Genomic DNA, 22,303 nt, shown 5'->3' on the forward strand with positions numbered 1-22,303 from the left:
GCTCGCCAAGTCGCTCGCGACTTTTTTCGCCTGATCATCGCCGTTCTCCTACGCGCCGCCGTCGATCGCCTAGTACTCAGCGCACACCTTCACCTGCGCGGTCTCATGCTCCTTCACGTGCACGCCAACGCGCCATCGTGTCCTTTCGCCCGCGAGCGAACGCACCCACGCGCCCCCTCGCCATCGAGCGAACGCACCCACGCGCCCCCTCGCCCGCGAGCGAACGCACCCACGCGCCCCCTCGCCCGCGAGCGAACGCACCCACGCGCATTCTTCCACATGCGGCAATGCGCCCGCGCTTCGGAAATCGCCCGCACGCAATTCCTCAAATGCCTTTTCGTGTGAGAACCGCCACGATCCCCATTCCCGCAGGGAACATCAGCGCGCCTAACCGACAGGGACACAGACTTCCAGATCAGCCTCTGGATCACCTCCGTGCAAGCGTAGGATTACCTACCAGGACCAGGAAGGATCTACGGAGAGGTCCATGCAACACTCTTTTTCCTCTTCTTTTCAGGCAGGCCCCGTGGTGTCCACTCCGAAGGATCAGGAGATCCCCTACCCTCCAGTGGGGATAACTGACACTGCGTCAGTTACCCGTCAGCCTTGGTTCCGTCACATTATGAACGCAGTGGTTCAGGCTGTGAAGCCTGCCCTCGTTGATATGGGACTTAAACCAACGGCAGGCTCATCCCCGCTGAAGAGAAGGAGAGGAGTGGACTTCGTGGTGACTTCTCCTCGGGAGAAGTTGGCTCCCAAGAGGTCGGTTAGGAGGGCTCCTACGCGCGCTGTTTCTCCTTCTCCTGTGGACGAGGTATCTCCTTCCTCAGGAGAGTCCAGCGAGGCAGGGTTGTCTCCCACGGCACCAATGGGAGGAACCCCTCCTCTTCGGAGAGAAGCTGATCGCGAGGAAGCCCCCTTCCGGACCTCTTTGCTGGAGTCCTGTATTCCTCCTAGGAGGGAGCCCAAGGACTCCAAGACGATTCCTAAATCGTCATCCAGGATACGTCCAGAGCCAACTAGACCCCGGGAGGACGTCCACGTATCTCCCCAAGATGAGCCTTTGGGGACCGGAGACTTAGCTGCCAGTTCGCAAGGAGGAGACCAGTTCGAGTCGGAACACGCTTTCTGGCAGGTCCTAGGCTTGATGAGGCAACTCAACAAGTTTAAGGACCCGGAGACTGTCCCTCGTGAGGGCAAGGACATGGTGCTAGACCAAGTCTACGACACCCAGAAACCCCCTAAGTCCAGCGCAGCTTTGCCTTGGTCCAAAGGGGTGAAAGGGGCCAGGGATAGGGTCGAAGCCCAGCTCTCCGAGCTCGCCGCCTCCGGTCATTCTTCTGCCGGGTTCAAACTTCTCCCGCCTCCTCGAGTACATCAGAGGAGGTACTTTGAGATCATGGGGGAGTCCAGTATGGCCCTTCCACTCCATCACTCCGTGGAAGAGCTGACCAGGGGAACTCCTCTCGAGAAACTCTCCACCCGACAGGTGACGTTCTCGGCGTCGGAGATCCTGAACCTTGAGAAGGTCGCAAAGAGTGCCATGCAGGCAACTTCGTGGCTGGACGTTTGGCTGGGATCTCTGGGCATCCTATTGCGCTCTGAGGATCTGTCCAAGGAGAGCAATAGGAAGGCTTTGGAGACTTCCTCCTCTCGGGCACGCGTTCGATCGAGTTCCTCGCTCACCAGGTTGCTAACCTGTGGGCTAACTCGATCCTCAAGCGTCGTGACGCAGTGGCCGAGAGGTTCCATCCGAAGGTCCCCGCCGTGGACGTTTGCAGGCTCAGGCACTCCTCCATTTTTGTATACATAAATTAAATGTTACCGGCATCAATGACCTTAGATGTCAGGATGCCTGAAAACTTTAAATCAATCAATCGAGCCCAAGGACATAGAACGAACATCCGAGAGGTGGAGGAGATCGAATCAAGATTCTCTCCTCCAGAGGGCCCTGACATCTCAGCCCTACAAACCTCCGGCACCTCAACAACAGCAGCAGCCTCGCAAGACACCGAAGCAGGCTCCGGCAACTAAGACAGGGGTGTCTAAGCCGCAGCCCTTTCAGACCAAGGACAGAAGGCGCGGCAAGTCCTCTAGGGGAGGTAAGAATCCTAGAGGCAGCGGCCGAGGCCGCAAGCGCTAGCATTGGCAATCCCCCCGCGTGTCCACCTGTGGGGGGATGCCTGAAAAGTTGCGCGCACAGGTAGCAGCAACTTGGGGCCGATTCTTGGACGGTCTCTGTGATCGGCCAAGGTTATCCCGTCCCCTGACAGCGAATCCAGTGCCGCTCAACTCCTATGCCATGGGATCGGCAAAGGGGTTAGCCCTTCGGGCAGAAGTCGAGACCATGCTCAAGAAGGATGCTCTCCAGGAGGTCGACGATGGCTCCCCAGGCTTCTTCAGTCGACTCTTTCTTGTAAAGAAGGTGTCTGGAGGCTGGAGACCGGTCATCGACTTCTCAGCCCTGAACAAGTTTGTCAAGCAAACTTCGTTCAGCATGGAGACAGCAGACACGGTCAGACTTGCAGTGAGACCGCAAGACTTCATGTGCACACTGGATCTGAAGGACGCGTACTTCCAGATCCCAATCCATTCGTCTTCCAGGAAGTACTTGAGATTCAGCCTAGACAGCAAGATCTACCAGTTCAAGGTGCTGTGTTTCGGTCTCTCCACAGCTCCTCAGGTGTTCACCAGAGTGTTCGCTCTGATTTCGTCTTGGGCGCACAGGAACGGCATACGTCTCCTCCGTTATCTGGACGACTGGCTGGTCCTGGCAGACTCGGAGTCGACCCTTCTTCTACACTGAGACAGGCTTCTGGAGGTTTGCCGAGACCTGGGGGTCGTGGTAAACCTCGAGAAGTCCTCTCTGCTTCTGACGAAACGACTGGTATATCTAGGCATGATATTAGACACCGATCTCCACAAAGCCTTTCCATCAGATGACAGGATAGCAAGGCTGAGGAGGGTTGCAGAACCTTTCCTCAGGCGGGAAGAGCTTCCGGCCCATTCGTGGTTGCGTCTTCTAGGTCACCTTTCCTCCCTGGCACGTCTAGTTCCGAATGGCCGCCTCAGGATAAGATCCTTGCAATGGTGGCTGAAGTCCCGGTGGAATCAAGGCTCCGATTCTCCGGACTTTCTGGTTCCTATAGGATCCTCGGAACTGATGGACCTTTGGTGGTGGCTGAACGATGTGAACCTTCGGAAGGGAGTGGATCTTCTCGTCCTCCCTCCGGATTTGACCCTGTTTTCGGACGCGTCAAAAGAAGGGTGGGGGGCCCACATTCTGAACCAAAGGATCTCAGGCCTCTGGTCAGAATCAGAAAAGTACTGCCACATCAATCTGCTAGAAATGAAGGCCGTTTTCCTGGCTCTTCAACAGTTCCAACGGACCCTGGCGGGCCACTCCGTAGTGGTGATGAGCGACAACACTACGGTAGTGGCTTACATCAACAAGCAGGGAGGTACCTTTTCTCTACAGCTATCCCATCTTGCAGTAGAGATTCTGAGGTGGTCCGAAGTCCACTCGGTCACACTTTCGGCTCGCTTCATTCCAGGCAAGAGGAATGTGCTCGCCGACAGTCTGAGCAGAGCGACGCAGATAGTGAGTACCGAGTGGTCTTTGGATCCTCAGATAGCCAACAAAGTCCTGACTTTGTGGGGTTCCCCGACAGTAGATCTGTTCGCGACAGCCTTGAATTTCAAGCTGCCCCTGTACTGCTTTCCAGTCCCGGACCCCAAGGCTCTCTGGCAAGATGCTTTTCAGCAGAGGTGGGACAACATCGACGTTTACGCCTTCCCACCATTCTGTCTGATGAGATGGGTGCTCAACAAGACCAGACTATCGGTCAATCTCTCCATGACTCTTGTAGTTCCGCTGTGGCATCACGCGGAATGGTTCCTGGACCTTCTGCAGCTCCTGACGGAGCTTCCGAGGGAACTCCCCCCATGACACGAGCTACTCAGACAACCACACTGCAACATCTTCCACAAGGCCGTAGCGTCGCTTCGGCTTCACGCCTGGAGACTATCCAGCGTCCCCTCACGGAGAGAGGATTTTCGCAACAGGTTGTGGACAGCATGTCTCGCCACCTACACAAGTCCTTTATCGGAGTCTACCAGGCGAAGTGGAAAGTCTTCTGTGGTTGGTGTCGTGGGAGGGGTATCCCTCCACTCGATGCCACAATTCCAGCAATAGCGGAGTTTCTTGTGTATTTACGAGAGGAAATGCGCCTTTCAGTTCCAGCGGTGAAAGGCTATCGCTCAGCCTTAAGCCTGGCGTTTAGGCTGAAAGGAGTGGACATTTCCTCTTCGTTAGAACTTTCTCTACTCATACGCAGCTATGAGCTTACCTGCCCTCAGTCAGAAGTAAGACCTCCTCCTTGGAACGTGGTTCAGGTCCTCAGGGCTCTGAAGTGAGTCCCGTTTGAACCATTACGCCAGGCGTCTGATCGCCACCTGTCTTGGAAGACGGCTTTCCTGCTCGCTTTGGCCTCGGCCAAGCGGGTCAGTGAACTTCATGGTCTTTCTTACGACGTCGCCCATTCAAGGGGATGGGGGGAGGTAACGTTCAGGTTCGTCCCTGAGTTTGTTGCCAAGACTCAGAACCCTGGGGTGTCAGACCCTAGGTTCGACTCCTTCGGGGTAACGAGTCTTCGTTCTGTAACAAGTGACCCAGACCATCTGTTACTTTGCCCAGTGAGGAGTCTGAGGCATTACTTGTAAAGAACAGCTGCAGTCCGTCCTCATGTGCAAGCGTTATTCGTAAGCACAGGAAGGACGAAGAGGAGGGTCACCAAGAACACCATCTCGGCCTGGATCCGGAAGGTTATTCAGCACACCTTGGATCCTGACCCTCCTCCGTCATGCTGCCCTAGAGCACACGATGTCAGGGGCATCGCTACGTCCCTGGCATTCAAGAGAAATTTCTCTGTGACGCAGGTTTTGCAAGCTGGGGTGTGGAAGCGCCAGATGACCTTCACAGCCCACTACCTGCAGGACGTGACCCACAGGAGCTTCGATACGTTTTCTATTGGCCCTGTGGTGGCTGCACAACAGCTGGTCTAACCTCAGGCTTCTTAATGGACAGGTAGCAGAAGGTTGGGGGCATTGTTACCCGGTTTTAGTCTGCGTGATTGAAAGAGTATGTCTGGCCCTTACTTCTTCTTCATTCTCCCCTCCCTTGGGGAAAGCAGCATCCTGGTCGTTGCATAGCTGACCTCAACCTCTGCAGGTAAATCATGCTCCCTTGTGCTCCTAGTATTAACTGTAATACTGTTTGCGTCCCCCATACCCTGACGAGGTGGTATTGGGAACGTCCTAGCCTAGATTTCTATCTAAAGAACTCCAGGTCAACTTCCTAGGACGAGTCACAACTTCCTCCACACACAACTTACGTAGGCCGCACATTCGTAGCAAGCAACGAAAAGTGCGAGGTGCAGGGACCCCCTTTCTCGAGTACTGCTCACTCGGTTTTCGGGTCCCCGGGTAAAGCCAAAAGCCAGTAAGGCTAGGAACTTTCCGCCCTTCCTAAGGGGTAAGTCACCCTATGTAAATAGCGTGGTTTGTATTTCGGTTACGGAACAAATGACAAATTCGGAGATAATTTGTATTTTTCCTAACCATACAAACCTTAGCTATTTACACATATTTGCCCGCCAACCCTGTCCTCCAAGTCAAGTCCTACCTCTAAGTGAAGTGAGACAACTCGCAGGTGTGTGGGGGGGGGGGGGGGGGGTAGCAAGCTACCCCTTCCCTATCCCCTGCTAACTAGCGGGGGGTAGTTAACCTTCGTTAAAAATCTAATGGCTCGTCATTTCAGCTACGCCGAAAGTAAACCCTATGTAAATAGCTAAGGTTTGTATGGTTAGGAAAAATACAAATTATCTACGAATTTGTCATTTGTTCTGTAACTGACATACAAACCACGCTATTTAATAGGGGTTATTACTTAAAGCGTAGCTGAAACGACGAGCCATTAGAATTTTAACGAGGGTTTACTACCCCCCCCCCCCTCACACACACCTGTGAGCTCACTTTGCTCTCGGCTCGGGTGGTAGTCAGATGTGTCTGCTCACACCCTCGCCTCTCTGACAGCCATTAATGTCTTTTTGCTTTCTCTCCTACAGGTTTCTGTGTGAAGTTGGCCTCTGCGAAAATGTGCAAATTTCCTGGATTACCCGACCGCCCTTGTGGTACATATATGTCGGCAGTGGAGACGGACCCTCACACCCTTTGTCCTTACTGTAGGGGCCAACGGTGTGATAGTAGTAAGTGTGGAGAGTGCAGGGAGTGGTATACCTCCCTGTGGGAGAGGTTTTCTCGGCGACGGAAAAAGAAGTCCAGGTCGGATATTTCTCCTTTGAAGAATTCTTTGAAAGGAGAAAATCCCAAGGACTCTTCTTCCACTGCCCAAACCTCCTCAGAACCTCCCACTCGATCAGTTTCTTTCGAGAGATGGTCGAGTGGTAGCGTATACCATAGTTCTGTTTCACGACCTCGGGGTTCGAGAGATGGTGTTGCCTCCCCTAGCGAGGCAGCTCCACCTCTTCCCCCGGGGAGGATTTAAATGATAATGTAACTGATTTATTCCAGCTTTGGTCTTCCTTGAGGTTCGAGGGTTTGCCCTCCAAGGAAGCTGTCAAGCAATTGCCGACTTTGGCAGAGGTTGATCCTCTGTCTATTGTCGACGTTGTGGTGTCAGAGGTATCCAATGCGGTATCTCCTAATACCTCTGCAACTTTTCAACCCGCAGTAGCTGAAGGCTTATTTTCTCCCGGTCCTGCACAACCTACGAGGGAGAAACTAAGTCCAACAGTCTCCCCTGCCGGTGATTCTCTCCCTCGGGGGAGTTCACTCACAGAGACTCCTCTTCGGAGGACTGCTGACGGTCAGCTTGCTGACCCAACGGCCTCCAGAGGGCGTATTCGTCGTAAGGCTCGCCTTCCTCTTCGCCGGAGAGGCCTTCCTTCACCTTATAAGACGGTGAGGAGGCGCTTCTTCGGTTCACCATCCCTGTTGCAGTGCAGTCTGCCGCTGAGGAGCCTCGTCATCGATCTCCGGCTGTTCCTGCTACTACTGGGTGCGGTAGGGAAGTTTAGGACTTCCCCTACTTGCCAGCGCTTGCCAATGCGCTGTCTGCTTTCACCTGCGCGCCAGCGCGCATTCACTTACATACGCCCACGCCCATCTCCCACAGCAGCAACGCATCGCCAGCCTGATGTGCGCCTACAAGAGGCGCGCCAACGAGCGCAGGTTCCAGCTGCGTTCCCGCGCGGAAGGGATATCTCCCCTGCACGCGCGCGCCCGACGACATCTTCTAAGATGCACGATCTTTTGCCTGCACGGGCTCTTCATCCTGATCTTGCGCACCCGCGCGCGCAAACATTCACCCTCGCGCGCGCGACCGTGCAAACAGCTTCCTGCGCACTCTCCGATGTCTCGCGCATCAGCAGTCTCCCGCGCGCACGCACGTGCGCCATCAGTTTCCCGCGCGTGACCCTGGGTATTCCCCATCGCGCGAGCGCCAACGTGCTCCCCAGCGCGATCACCAATATCCTCCCATGCGTGAGGCTGCAGGACAACGCGCGGCAAGGTCACCATCGCCGCATCCCCCCCTCCCCCCCGCAAGCGTAGAACAGCGCGCTCGCCGGTAAGGGGGAAGGTTCCAGAAAGGTCCAGGGACATTTCTGCTTTGTCTTCTTTTTCTTTACAGGCGAACCCCCCTATGGAAACTCCTCCCAGGGATCAGTCGATCCCTGTCCCTCCAAAGGGGGTGTCTGATAGCGCAGCCATCAGCTAGCAGCCTTGGTTTGGGGCACTTATCAGAGCGGTCATGCAGGCTGTCAAGCCTATTCTCTCTGATTTGGGCCACAAATCCTTGGCTGCGTCTACTCCCCTGAAGAGAAAAAGAGGAGTTTCGGACGCGGTGACTTCTCCGAGGACTAAGCTGTCTCCTCGTAAGCCTTCGAGGCAGACCCCATCCCCTCCAGACTTTTTCTCCCTCCCTTTCGGACGAGAATTACCTGTCCTCAGGGGAGTCACGTGAGGTGAGACGTTCCCCCATCGCACCAATGAGGGAAACCCAACCTCGCGCTGGAATGTCTTCTCTGGTAGGGGCGGAGAAGAGCCTACCTCCGTCGTTGTTGGAGTCCTGCATCCCTCCCAGGAGGGAGTCGAAGGACTCCAAGAACGTACCGAAGTCCTCGTCAAGACTTAGAACGGAGCCAGCCAGTCACTTGGAGAACGTCCGCGAGTCTCCCCAAGAAGAGCCTTTGGGGACAGGAGACTTCGCTGCTAGTCCTTCCGGAGGAGAGCTGTAGGAGTCAGAACATGCATTTTGTTAGGTTCTGACCCTTATGAGGACTCTCAATGGGTTTGCTGACCCAGAGATTCCTCCTCGAGAGGGCAAAGACACGGTCTTGGACTGAGTTTTTGGGACTCAAAATCCCTCTAAGGCCAGTGCAGCTTTGCCTTGGTCTCAAGGGGTTAAGAGTTCCAGGAACAAGATCGCAGTCCAGCTCTCTGAGCTAGCCTCCTCCAGCCGATCCAGTGCCGGCAACAAGCTTCTCCCACCTCATGTGCAGCAGAGGAGGTACTTCGAGATCGTAGAGGAGCCTTGTTTAGCTCTTCCCCTTCGCCATTCTTTGGAAGAGCTTACCAGGGGAGTCCCTCTTGAGAAGCTCTCCAACCGGCAGATCTCATTCTCGGCGACAGATCCTTAATCAGGAGAAGGTTGCGAAGTGTGCCATGCAGGCCACTTCATGGCTGGATATCTGGTTAGGGACATTAGGTATCCTGATACGTTCGGAGGATTTATCCAAAGAACGTACCAGGAAAGCTATGGAAACCTTTCTACTCTCAGGCACTCGCACGATCGAGTTTCTGGCCCACCAAGTCTCGAACTTGTGGGAAAACACCATCCTGAAACGTCGGGATGCGGTGTCTGAGAGGTTCCATCAGGTCCCTAGCACCGAGATAAGCGGGCTCAGACATTCTTCCGTGATGGGAACGAACCTGTTTGAGCCTAAGGACGTGAAGCATGCTGCTGAGAGGTGGAGGAAGTCCCACCAAGACTCCCTCCTACATAGGGCTTTGACATCCAAGCCCTTTAAGCCTCCAGCACCCTAGCAGCCCCGTCCTACCTTGATCACGAAACCGACAACGGCAGCGAAGACAGTGGTGTCTAAGCCCTTTCCTGTTAAGGACAGGAAAGGCAAGAAGCTCTCCAGGGTAGGGAAGAATCCTAGAGGGAGCAGCCGATGCTGCAAACGCTAAGATTGGCAGTCCCCCTGCATGTCCACAAGTGGGGGGATGCCTGAAAAGTTGTACAGACAGGTGGCAGCAACTCTGGGCCGATTCTTGGATGATTTCCGTATTAAGTCAGGGATATCGCGTCCCGTTCACAACATCTCTACCTCCCCTGACAACGAATCCAGTGTCGTTGAGCTCCCTTGCCTTGGGATCAGCAAGGGGGCAGGCCCTTCGGGCAGAAGTCCAGACCATGTTGAAGAAGGGCGCTCTCCAGGAGGTTCTCGACGGGTCCCCAGGCTTCTTCAGTCGACTCTTTCTTGTAAAGAAGACGTCTGGAGGCTGGAGACCAGTCATCGACCTCTCGCCTCTGAACAAGTTTGTCAAGCAAACTCCATTCAGCATGGAGACTGCAGACATGGTCAGACTTGCAGTGAGACCTCAAGACTTCATGTGCACACTGGATCTGAAGGACACGTACTTCCAGATCCCAGTCCATCCGTCTTTAAGGAAGTACAGTACTTAAGATTCAGCCTAGACAACAAGGAATACCAGTTCAAGGTGCTGTGTTTCGGTCTCTCCACAGCACCAGAGGTTTTCACCAGAGTGTTCACCCTAATATGGTTGAGGCACACAGGATCGGCATCCGTCTCCTCTGTTATCTGGACGACTGGCTGATCCTAGCAGACTCGGAGTCATCCCTTCTTCAACACCGAGACAAACTTCTGGGACTTTGCCGGGATCTGGGGATCATGGTAAATCTCGAGAAGTCCTCTCTGCTTCCCACTCAAAGACTGGTATACCTAGGCATGATTATAGACACCAATCTCCACAAAGCCTTCCCATCAGATGTCAGGATAGCAAGGCTGAGGAAGGTCGCAAGCCCTTTTCTCAGACGAGAAGAGCTTCCAGCCCAATCGTGGTTACGTCTCCTCGGTCACCTCTCATCTTTGGCTCGTCTAGTTCCCAACGGGCGCCTCAGATTGAGATCTCTCCAGTGGCGACTCAAGTCCCGGTAGAATTAAGGTTGCGATTCCCTGGACGTCATGATCCCTATGGGACATGCGGAACGGAGGGACCTCCTGTGGTGGGTGACAGACGAGAACCTACGAAGAGGAGTGGATCTTCTCGTCCTCCCCCTGGATTTGATGCTGTTTTTGGACGCCTCAAAGAAAGGGTGGGGAGCCCACGTTCTACACCACAGGACCTCGGGCCTGTGGTCAGAATCAGAAAAGTGCCTCCATATAAATCTTTTAGAGATGAAGGCTGTTTTCTTGGCCCTCCAGCAGTTCCAACAATACCTGGCGGTCACTCTGTGGTGGTGATGAGCGACAACACCATAGTAGTGGCTGTCATCAACAAGCAAGGAGGTACCTTTTCGAAGCAGCAATCCCATCTTGCAGTAGAGATATTGAGATGGACCGAAGTCCACTCGATCCCACTATCGGCACGTTTCATTCCGGGCAAGAGAATGTGCTCGCCGACAATCTGAGCAGAGTGTTTCAATGAGTACCAAGGTGTCTTTGGATCATGTAGTAGCCAACAAAGTCTTGACTTTGTGGAGTTCCCCGACTGTAGATCTGTTCGCGACAGCATTGAACTTCCAGCTTCCACTATACTGCTCCCCAGTCCCGGATCCCAAGGCACTCTGGCAAGATGCCTTCCAACAACGGTGGGACAACATCGACGTGTATGCCTTTCCCCCGTTCTGTCTGATGAGGAGGATGCTCAACAAGAATATCAGTCAATCTTTCAATGACCCTCATATCTCCGCTATGGCATCACGCGGAATAGTTTCCGGACCTTCTACAACTCCTAACGGAACTTACAAGAGAACTCCCTCCACGACACGATCTACTCGGACAACCACATGCCAACATCTTCCACAAAGCTGTAGCTTTGCTACGACTTCATGCCTGGGGACTATCCAGTATCTCCTGGCTGAGAGAGGATTTTCGCAGCAAGTTGCGATTAGGATGGCTGGACATTTGCGAAAATCATCCGCATCTGTCTACCAGGCAAAGTGGAAAGTCTTCTGTGGTTGGTGTCGTGGAAGGGGTATCTCCACTCGATGCCACTATTCCAGCAATAGCGGAGTTCATCGTGTATTTGCGGGAAGAAATGCGCCTTTCAGTCTCGGCGGTGAAAGGCTATCGCTCAGCCTTAAGTCTAGCCTTCAGGCTCAAAGGAATGGACATGTCTTCCTCGCTGGAACATTCCCTACTCATACGAAGTTATGAACTTACCTGCCCTTAGTCGGAAGTGATACCTCCTCCATGGAACGTGGTTCGAGTTCTCAGGTCTCTTTAAGAGAACTCCCTATGAACCATTACGCCAGGCTTCAGATCGCCACCTAACTTGGAAGACGGTGCTCCTACTAGCTTTGGCATTGGCCAAACGAGTCAGTGAACTTAATGGTCTCTCATGTGACATCGCCCATTCAAGGGAATGGGGGGAGGTAACGTTCAAATTCGTCCCTGAGTTTATTGCTAAGACTCAGAATCCGGGAGTGCCGGACCCTCGGTTTGACTCCTTCCAGATTTTGAATCTTCGTTCTGTAACAGATGACCCAGACCATCTCCTACTGTGTCCAGTAAGGAGTCTGAGGTTATATCTCAAAAGAACGGCTGCAGTCCGGCCTCAGGTGCAGGCATTGTTTGTTAGCACTGGGAGGACTAAAAGGAGGGTCACCAAGAACACCATCTCGGCATGGGTTAGCAGGGTGATCCATCTGTCCCTGAATCCAGACCCTCCTCCGTCACGACACCCTAGAGCACATGATGTCAGGGGCGTAGCTACGTCCCTAGCCTTCAAGATGAATTTCTCAGTGACGAGGGTTCTTCAGGCTGGGGTTTGGAAGCGTCAGACAACCTTCACAGCCCACTACCTGCAAGATGTGACCCACAGGAGGCTCGATACCTTCTCTATCGGCCCTGTGGTGGTTGCACAACAGCTGGTTTAGATCCTCAGGCTCCTTAGTAGACAAGTAGCAGAAGGTTGAGGGCATTGTCACCCTGTCTTAGTCTGCATGAATGAAAAGGTTTGTCTGGCCCTTATTCTTTTCTTCATCTTCCCCTCTCTTGGGGAAAGCAGCATCCTGGGTTCCTAGTATTAAGCTAATACTGTCACGTCCCCATACCCTGACGAGGTGGTATTGGGAGAGTCCTAGCCTAAAGTTTCCATCTAGAGGACTACAGGTCAACTTCCTAGGATGAGTCACACTTTATTATTCCTTCATACACAGCTTGCGTAGGCCGCAGTCCTTGCGTAGCAAGGTTCTAGCGAGGTGCAGGGACTCCTTATTGTAAAGTGCTGATACACTCAAATAATGAGTCCCCGGGCAAAGCCAAAAGCCAGTACTGGCTGGGACTTTCCACCCTTCCTAATGGGTGAGTCACCCCTATTAAATAGCGTGGTTTGTATGTCAGTTACGGAACAAATGACAAATTCGTAGATAATTTGTATTTTTCCTAACTATACAAACCTTAGCTATTTAATCAAACTTGCCCGCGAGCCCTATCCCCTATGAAGTCCTACCTCCAAGTAAAGTGAGCTCAAGCACAGGTGTGTGTGAGGGGGTTTTGGGTAGCAAGCTATCCTCCCTACCCTCGCTAACTAGCGGTGGGGTAGTAAACCCTCGTTAAAATTCTAATGGCTTGTCATTTCAGCTACGCCGAAAGTAATAACCCCTATTAAATAGCTAAGGTTTGTATAGTTAGGAAAAATACAAATTATCTACGAATTTGTCATTTTTCGATGATTTTTTTCTCCTTATGTTCCTAACGCTAACTAAAGCTTAAAGAAATCTTGCCTAAAGAAGATAAAGCTATTTATTATAGATTGCTGATTTTCCCTAGAATTAAATAAATGGTCATATTACCTGTTTATCCAGCAAGCTCAAGGCAAGTAAAGATAAAATGGAAATTTGAGGTTCTAGCTGGGTACCCTTAGTGCCCAGTGCCCAGTTCTCTTGACTGTTTACCTTTTGCCCAGATTTCAGGGTATTTCACTCTTTTATCTTTTTTGTTTAGTGAACGTTGGAGTTTGGTCGGCATTCAGACACTACGCAGTCTGTGTGCTACATCTGTCCATAGTCTGCAAACCACTACATAATTTTTGGTGCCCAGACCTCGGGAACACCAACCTTTAGTCATGGCTTTATCTTAGTCAAGGCTTCGTCATCGGCCAAGGATCAAAAGGCTAAGAGGAGCCTTAGTTGGGATGTGGACGGCCTCGTCTCGATTGTTAGTGACTCAGGTTAAGTCCCTGACACTCCAGGTGTTCCTTCAATGTCCCCGGCTTGGCCGAATGTTAATAGTCTGGCAATTCCTGTAACTGGTAGAGGGCCGGTGATTGGAGGTCTCCAGTCCCTCGAGGATTCTCACCGGTACCCCTACCTGTACCAGGCTCCTGGGAGTCTCCTGCTTGACTCCTCGCTTATTCCGGCAACCAACCCTTTTGGTATGCCTGGGACTTCGGCAAGCAGACTAGGGGAGCAGTTCCTCGTTAACCCGGCCGAAGACAGTAGGCCAGAAAAGGGTCCAGTAGCTACAGCTGAGGCAGTTCTAGCCAAGACATGGGCCATCCCAAAGCACAGGCGCCAGGCCAAGGAAAAGACCAGACCAACCATACCTGAAATGACAATTTCGTCACAGGAATCTACCAGTGAAGATTCTGGTAGTGAGACTTCTGGGGACAGTTCCAGCTCCTGCTCCAGGTCAGCTCAGTCTACACTGTCTCCACCGATTATGTCTGTTCCCTCCAGTCAGATTGTTGTCTCTGACCTGATAAAGGCCTTTGATTCCAGGAAGAGCCCCAAGCCTGGGATTTTCCTGCTAGAAACTGGCCAAAGTTTTGCCTGATTCCTGGTGGATTTTGAGGCCTACTGTGCTAGTTGGTATACTGCAGGAAGCTCTGGCTGGTGGACCGCTGGGCTAGGAAGATTCCTGAAGCGAGAAATCAAGGAGGCTTTCTCGGCAATAGGAGATCTTGAGATCTCATACCCCGACATGAAGGAACGCCTCCTTGACTGGTACCGAGAAGCCCAAGAGAGATGGGATGCAGGGAAGAAAGCCCGTTTCAGCAGTGTCACCCGTGGAGAGGTTGAACTGCTGAAGATTAAGGCCGTGGGGTTTTGGGGTTGGCCTCCCTGTACAGGTTTGCATATCCTCGATGTAGCTTGGACCGTAGAGAGCTGAGACCAAAGCTCCTCAGAACAGTTCCAAGCAAAGCTGGGAGTTGGCTGGAGCAGTCTATGGCCACTCTCAGTGTCTCTGCTGGCCATCACGCCACTTGGCAGGATGTCATACACGTGTTAAGTCTACTCGACGAGGCATCCCACCAGCAAAGCCAGAAGGCAGAGGACTTGGCCATTAGTTACGTGGAACAGTCATGGTAAGGCTCGTATGCTGACTGGGTTGCCATGGCTCCCCCCAACCGTTAACCTGCACCTGACCGAGTGTATCCATGCACTCCTTAATATGTCCCCAAACTTGCACCTGTGGAAGTATGCCTGCCACCACCTCACATTCCTGATAGTTCTCAGTTCCAGAGGAGGTACTGTACTGTGCTTGGTGCAAGAAACCAGGGCACCTTGTGGATGAGTGTCGCAGACTCCTCAACCTGTGCCTACACTGTGGTTCGGCCAACCATCATGTGCAACCGCCCCTCCCCCCTCCATGCACAGAACACCTGTCCAGAAGACAGCTACAGCCCGCAGCCCTAGGAGGGAGACCACCTCTGTCTAGATTCCTAGGTGGAAGGCAGTACCAGTGAACGTTACTCCGACCCCTTTGTCCTACTCTGGTTCGAGTGGAAGAGAGTCCAGTGCTTCTTAACATAGGTCTTTGAACAACAGGCCTTCGATGTAGAAGATGGGGCTACATTGAAGGAAGGTACGAGTGCTGGAAGCGTGCTCCTAGTATTCCGGTGGCAGCCTCGGAAATCTCGATTTCCAAAGTTACCTCTCAACCTGAAAAGGTCATTGCACATCCAATGACTCTTCCAGGATTGGCCAGTGATAACTTGTCCTCGACACTGTCCAGAGCTTCTTCAAGCAACTCGACCAGGGAAGGAGGAGGAACTGAGGCTGTATTGAAAACCCTTCATTGTACCAGTGACCATGTCTGAGTTTCCATCAGGAGCATTAGATATGCTCATTGAGTCTGGAGCTGAGGTAAATCTCCTGTCATCGAGTGTAGTGTAGGAATACCAGCTGCAGATGGTATCCTACCATTGATTTGAAGGGTTTAGGGCAAACAGGACCTAAGACCTTAGGTACTGTACTGTTGAAACCTATACTGCATGGGATGTCATTCACCCCAAGTGTGTTTCATGTAGTACATTCAGAGACTATGGCTGAGCACGTAGTGCTTGGTTACCAGTTCTTGAAAGCAAATGGGGTGATAGTTGATGGAGCCTGAAATCGGCTGAGAGTTGGCTGTATTCCCTAAGAGCCTCTTTGGGAGTATTATGTCCTAATACGTGGGGCCTGTGCCTATGCTGTGGTTTGGCCAACTATCATGTTTTGCCGTCTAGGCAACAGGCCCCTCCAATGCACAGAACACCTGTCCAGAAGACAGCGACTGCCCACAGCCCTAGGAGGGAGACCACCTCTGTCCAGACTCTTAGGTGGAGGGCAGTACCAGTGAACTTTACTCCGACCCCTTCGTCCTACTCTGGTTAAAGTGGAAGTGAGTCCAGTGCTTCTTCACGGTCCGTTGAGAAGAAGAAGAAGAAGAGGAGTATGAAGTCAAAGCCCAGGAAGTCATCAAGGACCGAGGAGTATCGTAGGGCGTTAAACACCAGGCCTTCGATGTAGAAGATAGGGCTACATTGAAGGAGGGTGCGGGTGCTAGGAAGCGTGCTCCTAGTATTCCGGTGGCAGCCTCGGAAATTTCGATTTCCAAGGTTACCCCTCAACCTGAAAACGTCATTGCACATCCAATGACTCTTTCAGGATTGGCCAGTGATAACCTGTCCTCGACACTGTTCCAGAACTTCTCCAACTGACTCCTCTAGGGAGGAAGCAGGAACTGAGGCTGTATTGAAAACCCTTCATTGTACCAGAGACCATTTCTGAGTTTCCATCAGGAGTGTTGAATATGCTCATTGAGTCTGGAGCTGAGGTAAATCTCCTGTCATCGAGTGTAGTGCAGGATTACCAGCTGCAGATCGTATCCTACCATTGATTTGAAGGGTTTAAGGCAAACAGGACCTAAGACCTTAGGTACTGAACTGTTGAAACCTATACAGTGAACCCTCGCTACTTCGCGGTTCGACCATCGCGGATTCACCACTTCGCGGATTTTTTCCATAACCCATATATATACAGTAATATATATATATATATATGTATGCATGTATTTATGTATATATGTAGGTATGTATATGTGTATACATATAAATATATATATATATACACACACACACACACATATATATATATATATATATATATATATATATATATATATATATATATATATATATATATATATATCTAAAGTAGGAAGATGTGATGTAGTTCTAAGGGAAAAGTATGGGAAATATGTCTGGGTAATAAGCAAAGCTCTACCTCCAGTTTGTTTCTTCATTATGATCAGAGATAAATGTAAACAAAACATTGGTTGCCATTTTTTATCGTGCTTTTTAGCGTGTTTAGGAAATGCATGATATAAAATCACCTTTAATATTTGTGCCTGTTTTAGTTTAGGGTACTGTAGTACATGCATTAAGTGTTCTGTACATTAAAGGGTAGTTTGTTAACAGTACTACTTACAAGGGAAGGTTTTAAAAGTCTGAATATACATGTTGAATAAATAGGTAAATAGGGTGTCACTACTTCGAGGATTTTCACCTATCGCGGCCGCGACTGGAACCTATCTACCGCGATAAACGAGGGTTCACTGTACTGCATGGAATGTCATTCACCCCAAGTGTGTTCCATGTAGTACCTTCAGAGACTATGGCTGAGCACGTAGTGCTTGGTTACCAGTTCTTGAAAGCAAATGGGGTGATAGTTGATGGAGCCTAAAATCAGCTGATTGTTGGCAGTACTCCCCAAGAGCCTCTTTGGGAGTATTATGTTCTAATACGTGGTTACGCACTTGAGGTCCATGCAGCCGATTCAATCAGGATTGCCACTATTGAGCCCGTACTTGTTCCTGTTGCTTTAGACTTTCATAAGGGACTTTACTCTTCTTTTAGGTGCCCTGCTTGTCCGTTCAACTGTTGGCCGGAAATATATTATGATGGCAACATCATAACCCTCAGCCTGTCAAGAAAAGCTAAGGTGATCCCTGGCATCCTAGAACTGAAAGATGGAAAAGCCTCAATTTTAATCAATGGTTCATCTGAAGGAACTGGCAAGATCAAGAAGGGTGATCTCTTGGGGAAGGTATATACCATAGGAATGGTGGATGCTCCTATATCCTGCCTGATAGCACAGGAGTGTGACCTGACACCTGGACCGAGCATACTGGAAGAGATAGACAATCTGTTTATCTCTGACGAGCTAGACTATTTTCAGAAGAACCATTTCTGTCAGATGCTTCGGTGTCATCTTCCGGTCATCAGTAATGGTGACGATGATGTGGGAGAGTGCTCAAGCACACCAATACGCATCCACTTTAATGATGAGACACCCATTTATCATAGGGTTCGACAATTTGCAAAACCTGTCGCTGACACCATCGGGGAACAGTGCAAGGAGTTGCATGAACTGGGTATTATTGAACCCAGCATTTCTCCTTGGTCTTCATCCCATTGTTCCAATCCGGAAAAGGGACAGCAGTATACGGTTGTTTGGACTACCGTAGACTGAATAAGGTGACAGTCTCTGATAAGTTCCCAATGCCAAACATGGCAGACTCTGTATTTGAGCTACAAGGAGTAAAATATTTTACAACCCTTGACATGGCTTGTTGAATCTACCAGTTTAGCAGAGGACAGTAAAGAATACTCGCCTTTTCCTACCGCCTTTGGACTCTGGCAGTTCAGACGCTTATCGTTTGGAGTGAAGAATAAATCTGTAGTGTTCCAGACAGAAATGCAGAGTATTCTCCAAGAGTTCCCGAAAGCCAAGGTGGTTGTCTACATTGATGATATCTTGATCCTTGGGTCTTCTTTTGAGGAACACCTGAAACTGGTAGAACGAGTTTTGGCTACTCTCCAGAACCACAGACACGAAGATAAAATTTGGGAAGGGTTCTTGGGTTCAAGCCGAGGTTAAGTATCTTGGTCATCTGGTTGGTGTTTCTGGTATGCGTAAGTGCCACAATACATCCAGAAAGTAGAGGACTTCCCCAAATTTACCACTGTGCGTGAGCAACAGGGATTCCTTGGGCTGGCTTAACTTCCAACGGAAGTTTATCCCCATGTGCTCACAGATAGCCAAACCTTTATCTGCAAAGACTGGAGGTCCTAAATCCCAAGGGACCAGAAAACTGAAATGGATGTGTCTTATGTTGTCGAACCCTGTCTGCTCCGTGGATACTACAATTATGGAGTTGTTTGTTGATGCTTCAGGTGAGGGTGCTGGTGCTTGTTTGTGCCAAGAGTTCTTGGAGCATTCAGGGGAGCATTGGGGGATAGCATACAACTCCATGACCTTCCTTGACTGCGAGACCCGGTATTCTACCATTGAGCGTGAGTTGGCTGCTCTGCGATGGGGTGTTAAAACCTTCACGGCTTTCCATTATGGTCAGTTCTTTATAATCCATTCTGATCACCGCCCCCTGATTTATTTTCATGACATGAAGATGGTGGACAGTCACCTAACACGGACACTGGAGGACCTGTCCATATTTAACTTTGTCGTGAACTACTGTCCAGGTGATCAGAATGCCGCAGCAGACTGGTTATCCTGCTGGCCCATATTAACTAACCGTTTGTTGCCAGGTCACCAGCCACCCGTTGAGATACTATCGCCCGAGAGTTATGGGGTCCTTTGACTGGGCAGACAGTACTACTATGGATCCTTCTCTCTGGTTACGGTTCACTTTCCCTTTGCTTATGCATACACCGAATAGTCTGACTTATTCTTTACAGATTCTCCTCTGTCCTCATATACCTAACAACACTGAGATTACCAAGCAGTTCTTCACCCAAGGGTTTAACTACTGCATTATAATTGTTGTGGCCACTTTCCTCTTAGTAAGGGTCCAAGAGAGACTTTAGCTATGGTAAGCAGCTATTCTAGGAGGACACTCCAAAATCAAACCATTGTTCTCTTGTCTTAGGCAGTGCCATGGCCTCTGTACAATGATCTTCCACTATCTTGGGTTAGAGTTCTCTTGTACACTCGGGCACACTTCTATCTAATTTCTCTTCTTGTGTTAAAATTTTTCTAGTTTATATAGTAAATATTTATATTAATGTTGATACTGTTATTAAAATAGTTTATTTTTCCTTTCCTCACTGGGCTATTTTCCCTGTTATGGCCCCTGGGCTTATAGCATCCTGATTTTCCAACTTGGGTGTTAGCTTAGCAAGTAATAACAACAACAATAATAATAATAATAATAATAATAATAATACTGAACCTACCACTCCCAAGTTGCCTGCTGGACTAGACTTATAAAAGAAGTTTCGTGATGGTCCAGATTCTCTTAATAGAATCTTTGGAGCTAGTCGTGAACGGCTGGATGGAAGGGTCAAGTGTTACTCCCGACTCTCAGCTGAAGGGAGGTAAGCTCCAGGATGTCATAGTTCAGCAGTTTCTGAAGGCGGCTGGTAAATAGCGAAGGGTTTCTATTTGTGCTGGAACAAATAACAAATTTGGAAGTAATTTGTATTTTTCCTAGCATACAAACCTGGAGCTATTTACTGTATACAAATTGGCCCGCCACCCTATCCCCCAAGAAGTCCTGCCAGAAAGAAAAGTGGTTACTCAACCGTGAGGTGTGAATGAGCGGGATAGCTGGGTTACTTCCCCCCCCTGCTGATTAGCTGATGGGGGTAGTTATCCCTCTCTAAAATTATCTTGGCTCGTCTTTCAGCTAAGCCGAAAGTAATACCCCTATAAATTGCTCCAGGTTTGTATACTAGGAAAAATACAAAGTACTTCCAAATTTGTTATATCTTTACCATATGCTGTCCAATATTTAATTTTTCTTTATATGTTTTTCAATGGCTATAAATTTATGAAATAGATGCTTGTACTATTAATTATAAAATTCCATTTTTTCCAGGTACTGTAATCTAGTGTTCAAGTTGGATTATTTAGGAGTTTGAATCACAATGAATTCTAGACTTAACAGTTTCAACCCTCTTTGGTTAAAGGACCCCGAGTTCAAACACTGGGTTGGAAGGGTACCTAACAATCCTCACAAAGCTTGTTGTTTGCTTTGTGAAAAAGACTTCTTAATAGCTGACCAAGGTCATCATTCTCTTAAAGCCCATGCAGCCACTCCAAGGCATAAAATACGTTCCCAGATGGCCTCGAGTATAAAACACGAACGTCGCTCATCTGACAGCTTCCCTGGTTCCCCAGGAAGCTCAACATCACAAGGAGACACCCTAGGTAGTAAGAGTGTGAGTATGAAATACCATATTTAGTATGCGAGTTGACATATTTTAAGGCAGTTGGTCAGCTGAGGTGGGTTTTCATGAAAAGCCAGAATCCATCAACCTACAGAGAGTAAATCTCAGCTCTCTATTTTTAAATGATTGCTAAAAACTAAATTGGTTTCCTTTTATGTTTTTATTTGCAATCATGGTTGGAAGGATCCAAAAAATCTAATTTCTCTTAAGGATTTGTACTTGAAATAGATGCAACTACAGGATATGTCAAATGATAGAAGTGACCATTAGTTATTTAACTGCAATTCTTTGATGAGACACATATGTGATATTCAAGAGTATAATAAATCTGGCTAGAGGGATAATATACAGAAAAAAAATTCATATGAAGTTATTTTAGTTTCTAAAATATAATTTCATCGTAGACTAATTAAAGCTGAAATTCTTTTTCATTAGATTTTTTGGTGGATAATGGGACATTTAATTTCTGAATCTCCTTTGCATCCTATGAATCATTTTTATAAATTAAAGTTAGATGGCATTTGGATCATGAAAATGTACCTCAGGTATAATTAGGCTAAAATAGTGAGTTCGAGTAGAGAAGTTTATTATAGATTCTCTTCATTAAAAGATTGTCTGGAATACTAAGAAAAGACATAAGGTAGATAGGAATTTTAATGATATTTGGAATGTTAACAAAGAAAGAATTGACTTTTAATTTACCTACTGTAGAGCTTGGAGTGTCAGTATCACATCTGGAATGCCTTTGCAGTAGACTAATATTCACAAAAATGCTTGGGGAATACAATTAGAAAATGAAATTAAGAATGCTTTGAAATTTTTTTTAAAAAATGTACTTTATACGGCTAATCTTTAATGTTTTTCGTATAAGAATATTTTTTATTCAGTATATGGTATATAACATATAATGTTTTACAGATAACATCCTGTGTAGTGTCTTCAAAAGTATGCTTTGGCAGTAAAAATCACAGTTTAGCAAGCTGTAATTTGATTGGCTATGTTATTTTGTATTTTTTTTTTAACCTTCCATAAAAATGCAGGGTTTAACACATCGTTTGCTAGTTTTATCCACCTAAGCTAAGTAGCTGCAAAAAATATGTCTTCTTTTATTCCTAAATATTGTATTTCAAAGCTACATGCTTTCCAAGAAAGTTAAGCTGAACCTTACTTGCATAATAAAGCAACCTTGGGTAGCGTGATGGATGAAGCGCTTGTAGAAAGTTTGGCTCTGGCAATGTGATACAGATTAATCTAATCTGAATGTTTATCTTTAAATCTGATTTTTACATCCTGACTTACTTGTTAAGGTACCATACACATTGAAGAAAGATAATGACTTTTGTCATTTTCTTAGTGGGTGATGATAATTCTTTTTATATTTCTAAGACAGTATTTTTATGTAATAGATATCTATTACATTTGTTTCCTGTTTTAGGGAGCATTCATCTTATCTTTGTCTGAAGGTTTTACAGTACATTAAAGCCATTTGGATGACTACGTACTTACATCAGGG

General features: G+C 48.8%; 1 protein-coding gene across 1 annotated transcript in view; it reads left to right on the forward strand.

The window, feature by feature from the left end:
* Window positions 1–22,303, forward strand: part of LOC137656020 (pterin-4-alpha-carbinolamine dehydratase 2-like) — an 89,260-nt gene that overhangs the window by 41,444 nt on the left and 25,513 nt on the right. Inside the window, exon 2 of the mRNA XM_068390204.1 lies at window positions 20,439–20,781. Within this exon, the coding sequence (XP_068246305.1) occupies window positions 20,488–20,781 (294 nt within the window). The 5' untranslated portion in view covers window positions 20,439–20,487. The remainder of the gene's footprint in view (window positions 1–20,438; window positions 20,782–22,303) is intronic.

Source organism: Palaemon carinicauda, chromosome 1 (genome assembly GCF_036898095.1).
Source record: "Palaemon carinicauda isolate YSFRI2023 chromosome 1, ASM3689809v2, whole genome shotgun sequence".
NCBI lineage: Eukaryota > Metazoa > Arthropoda > Malacostraca > Decapoda > Palaemonidae > Palaemon > Palaemon carinicauda.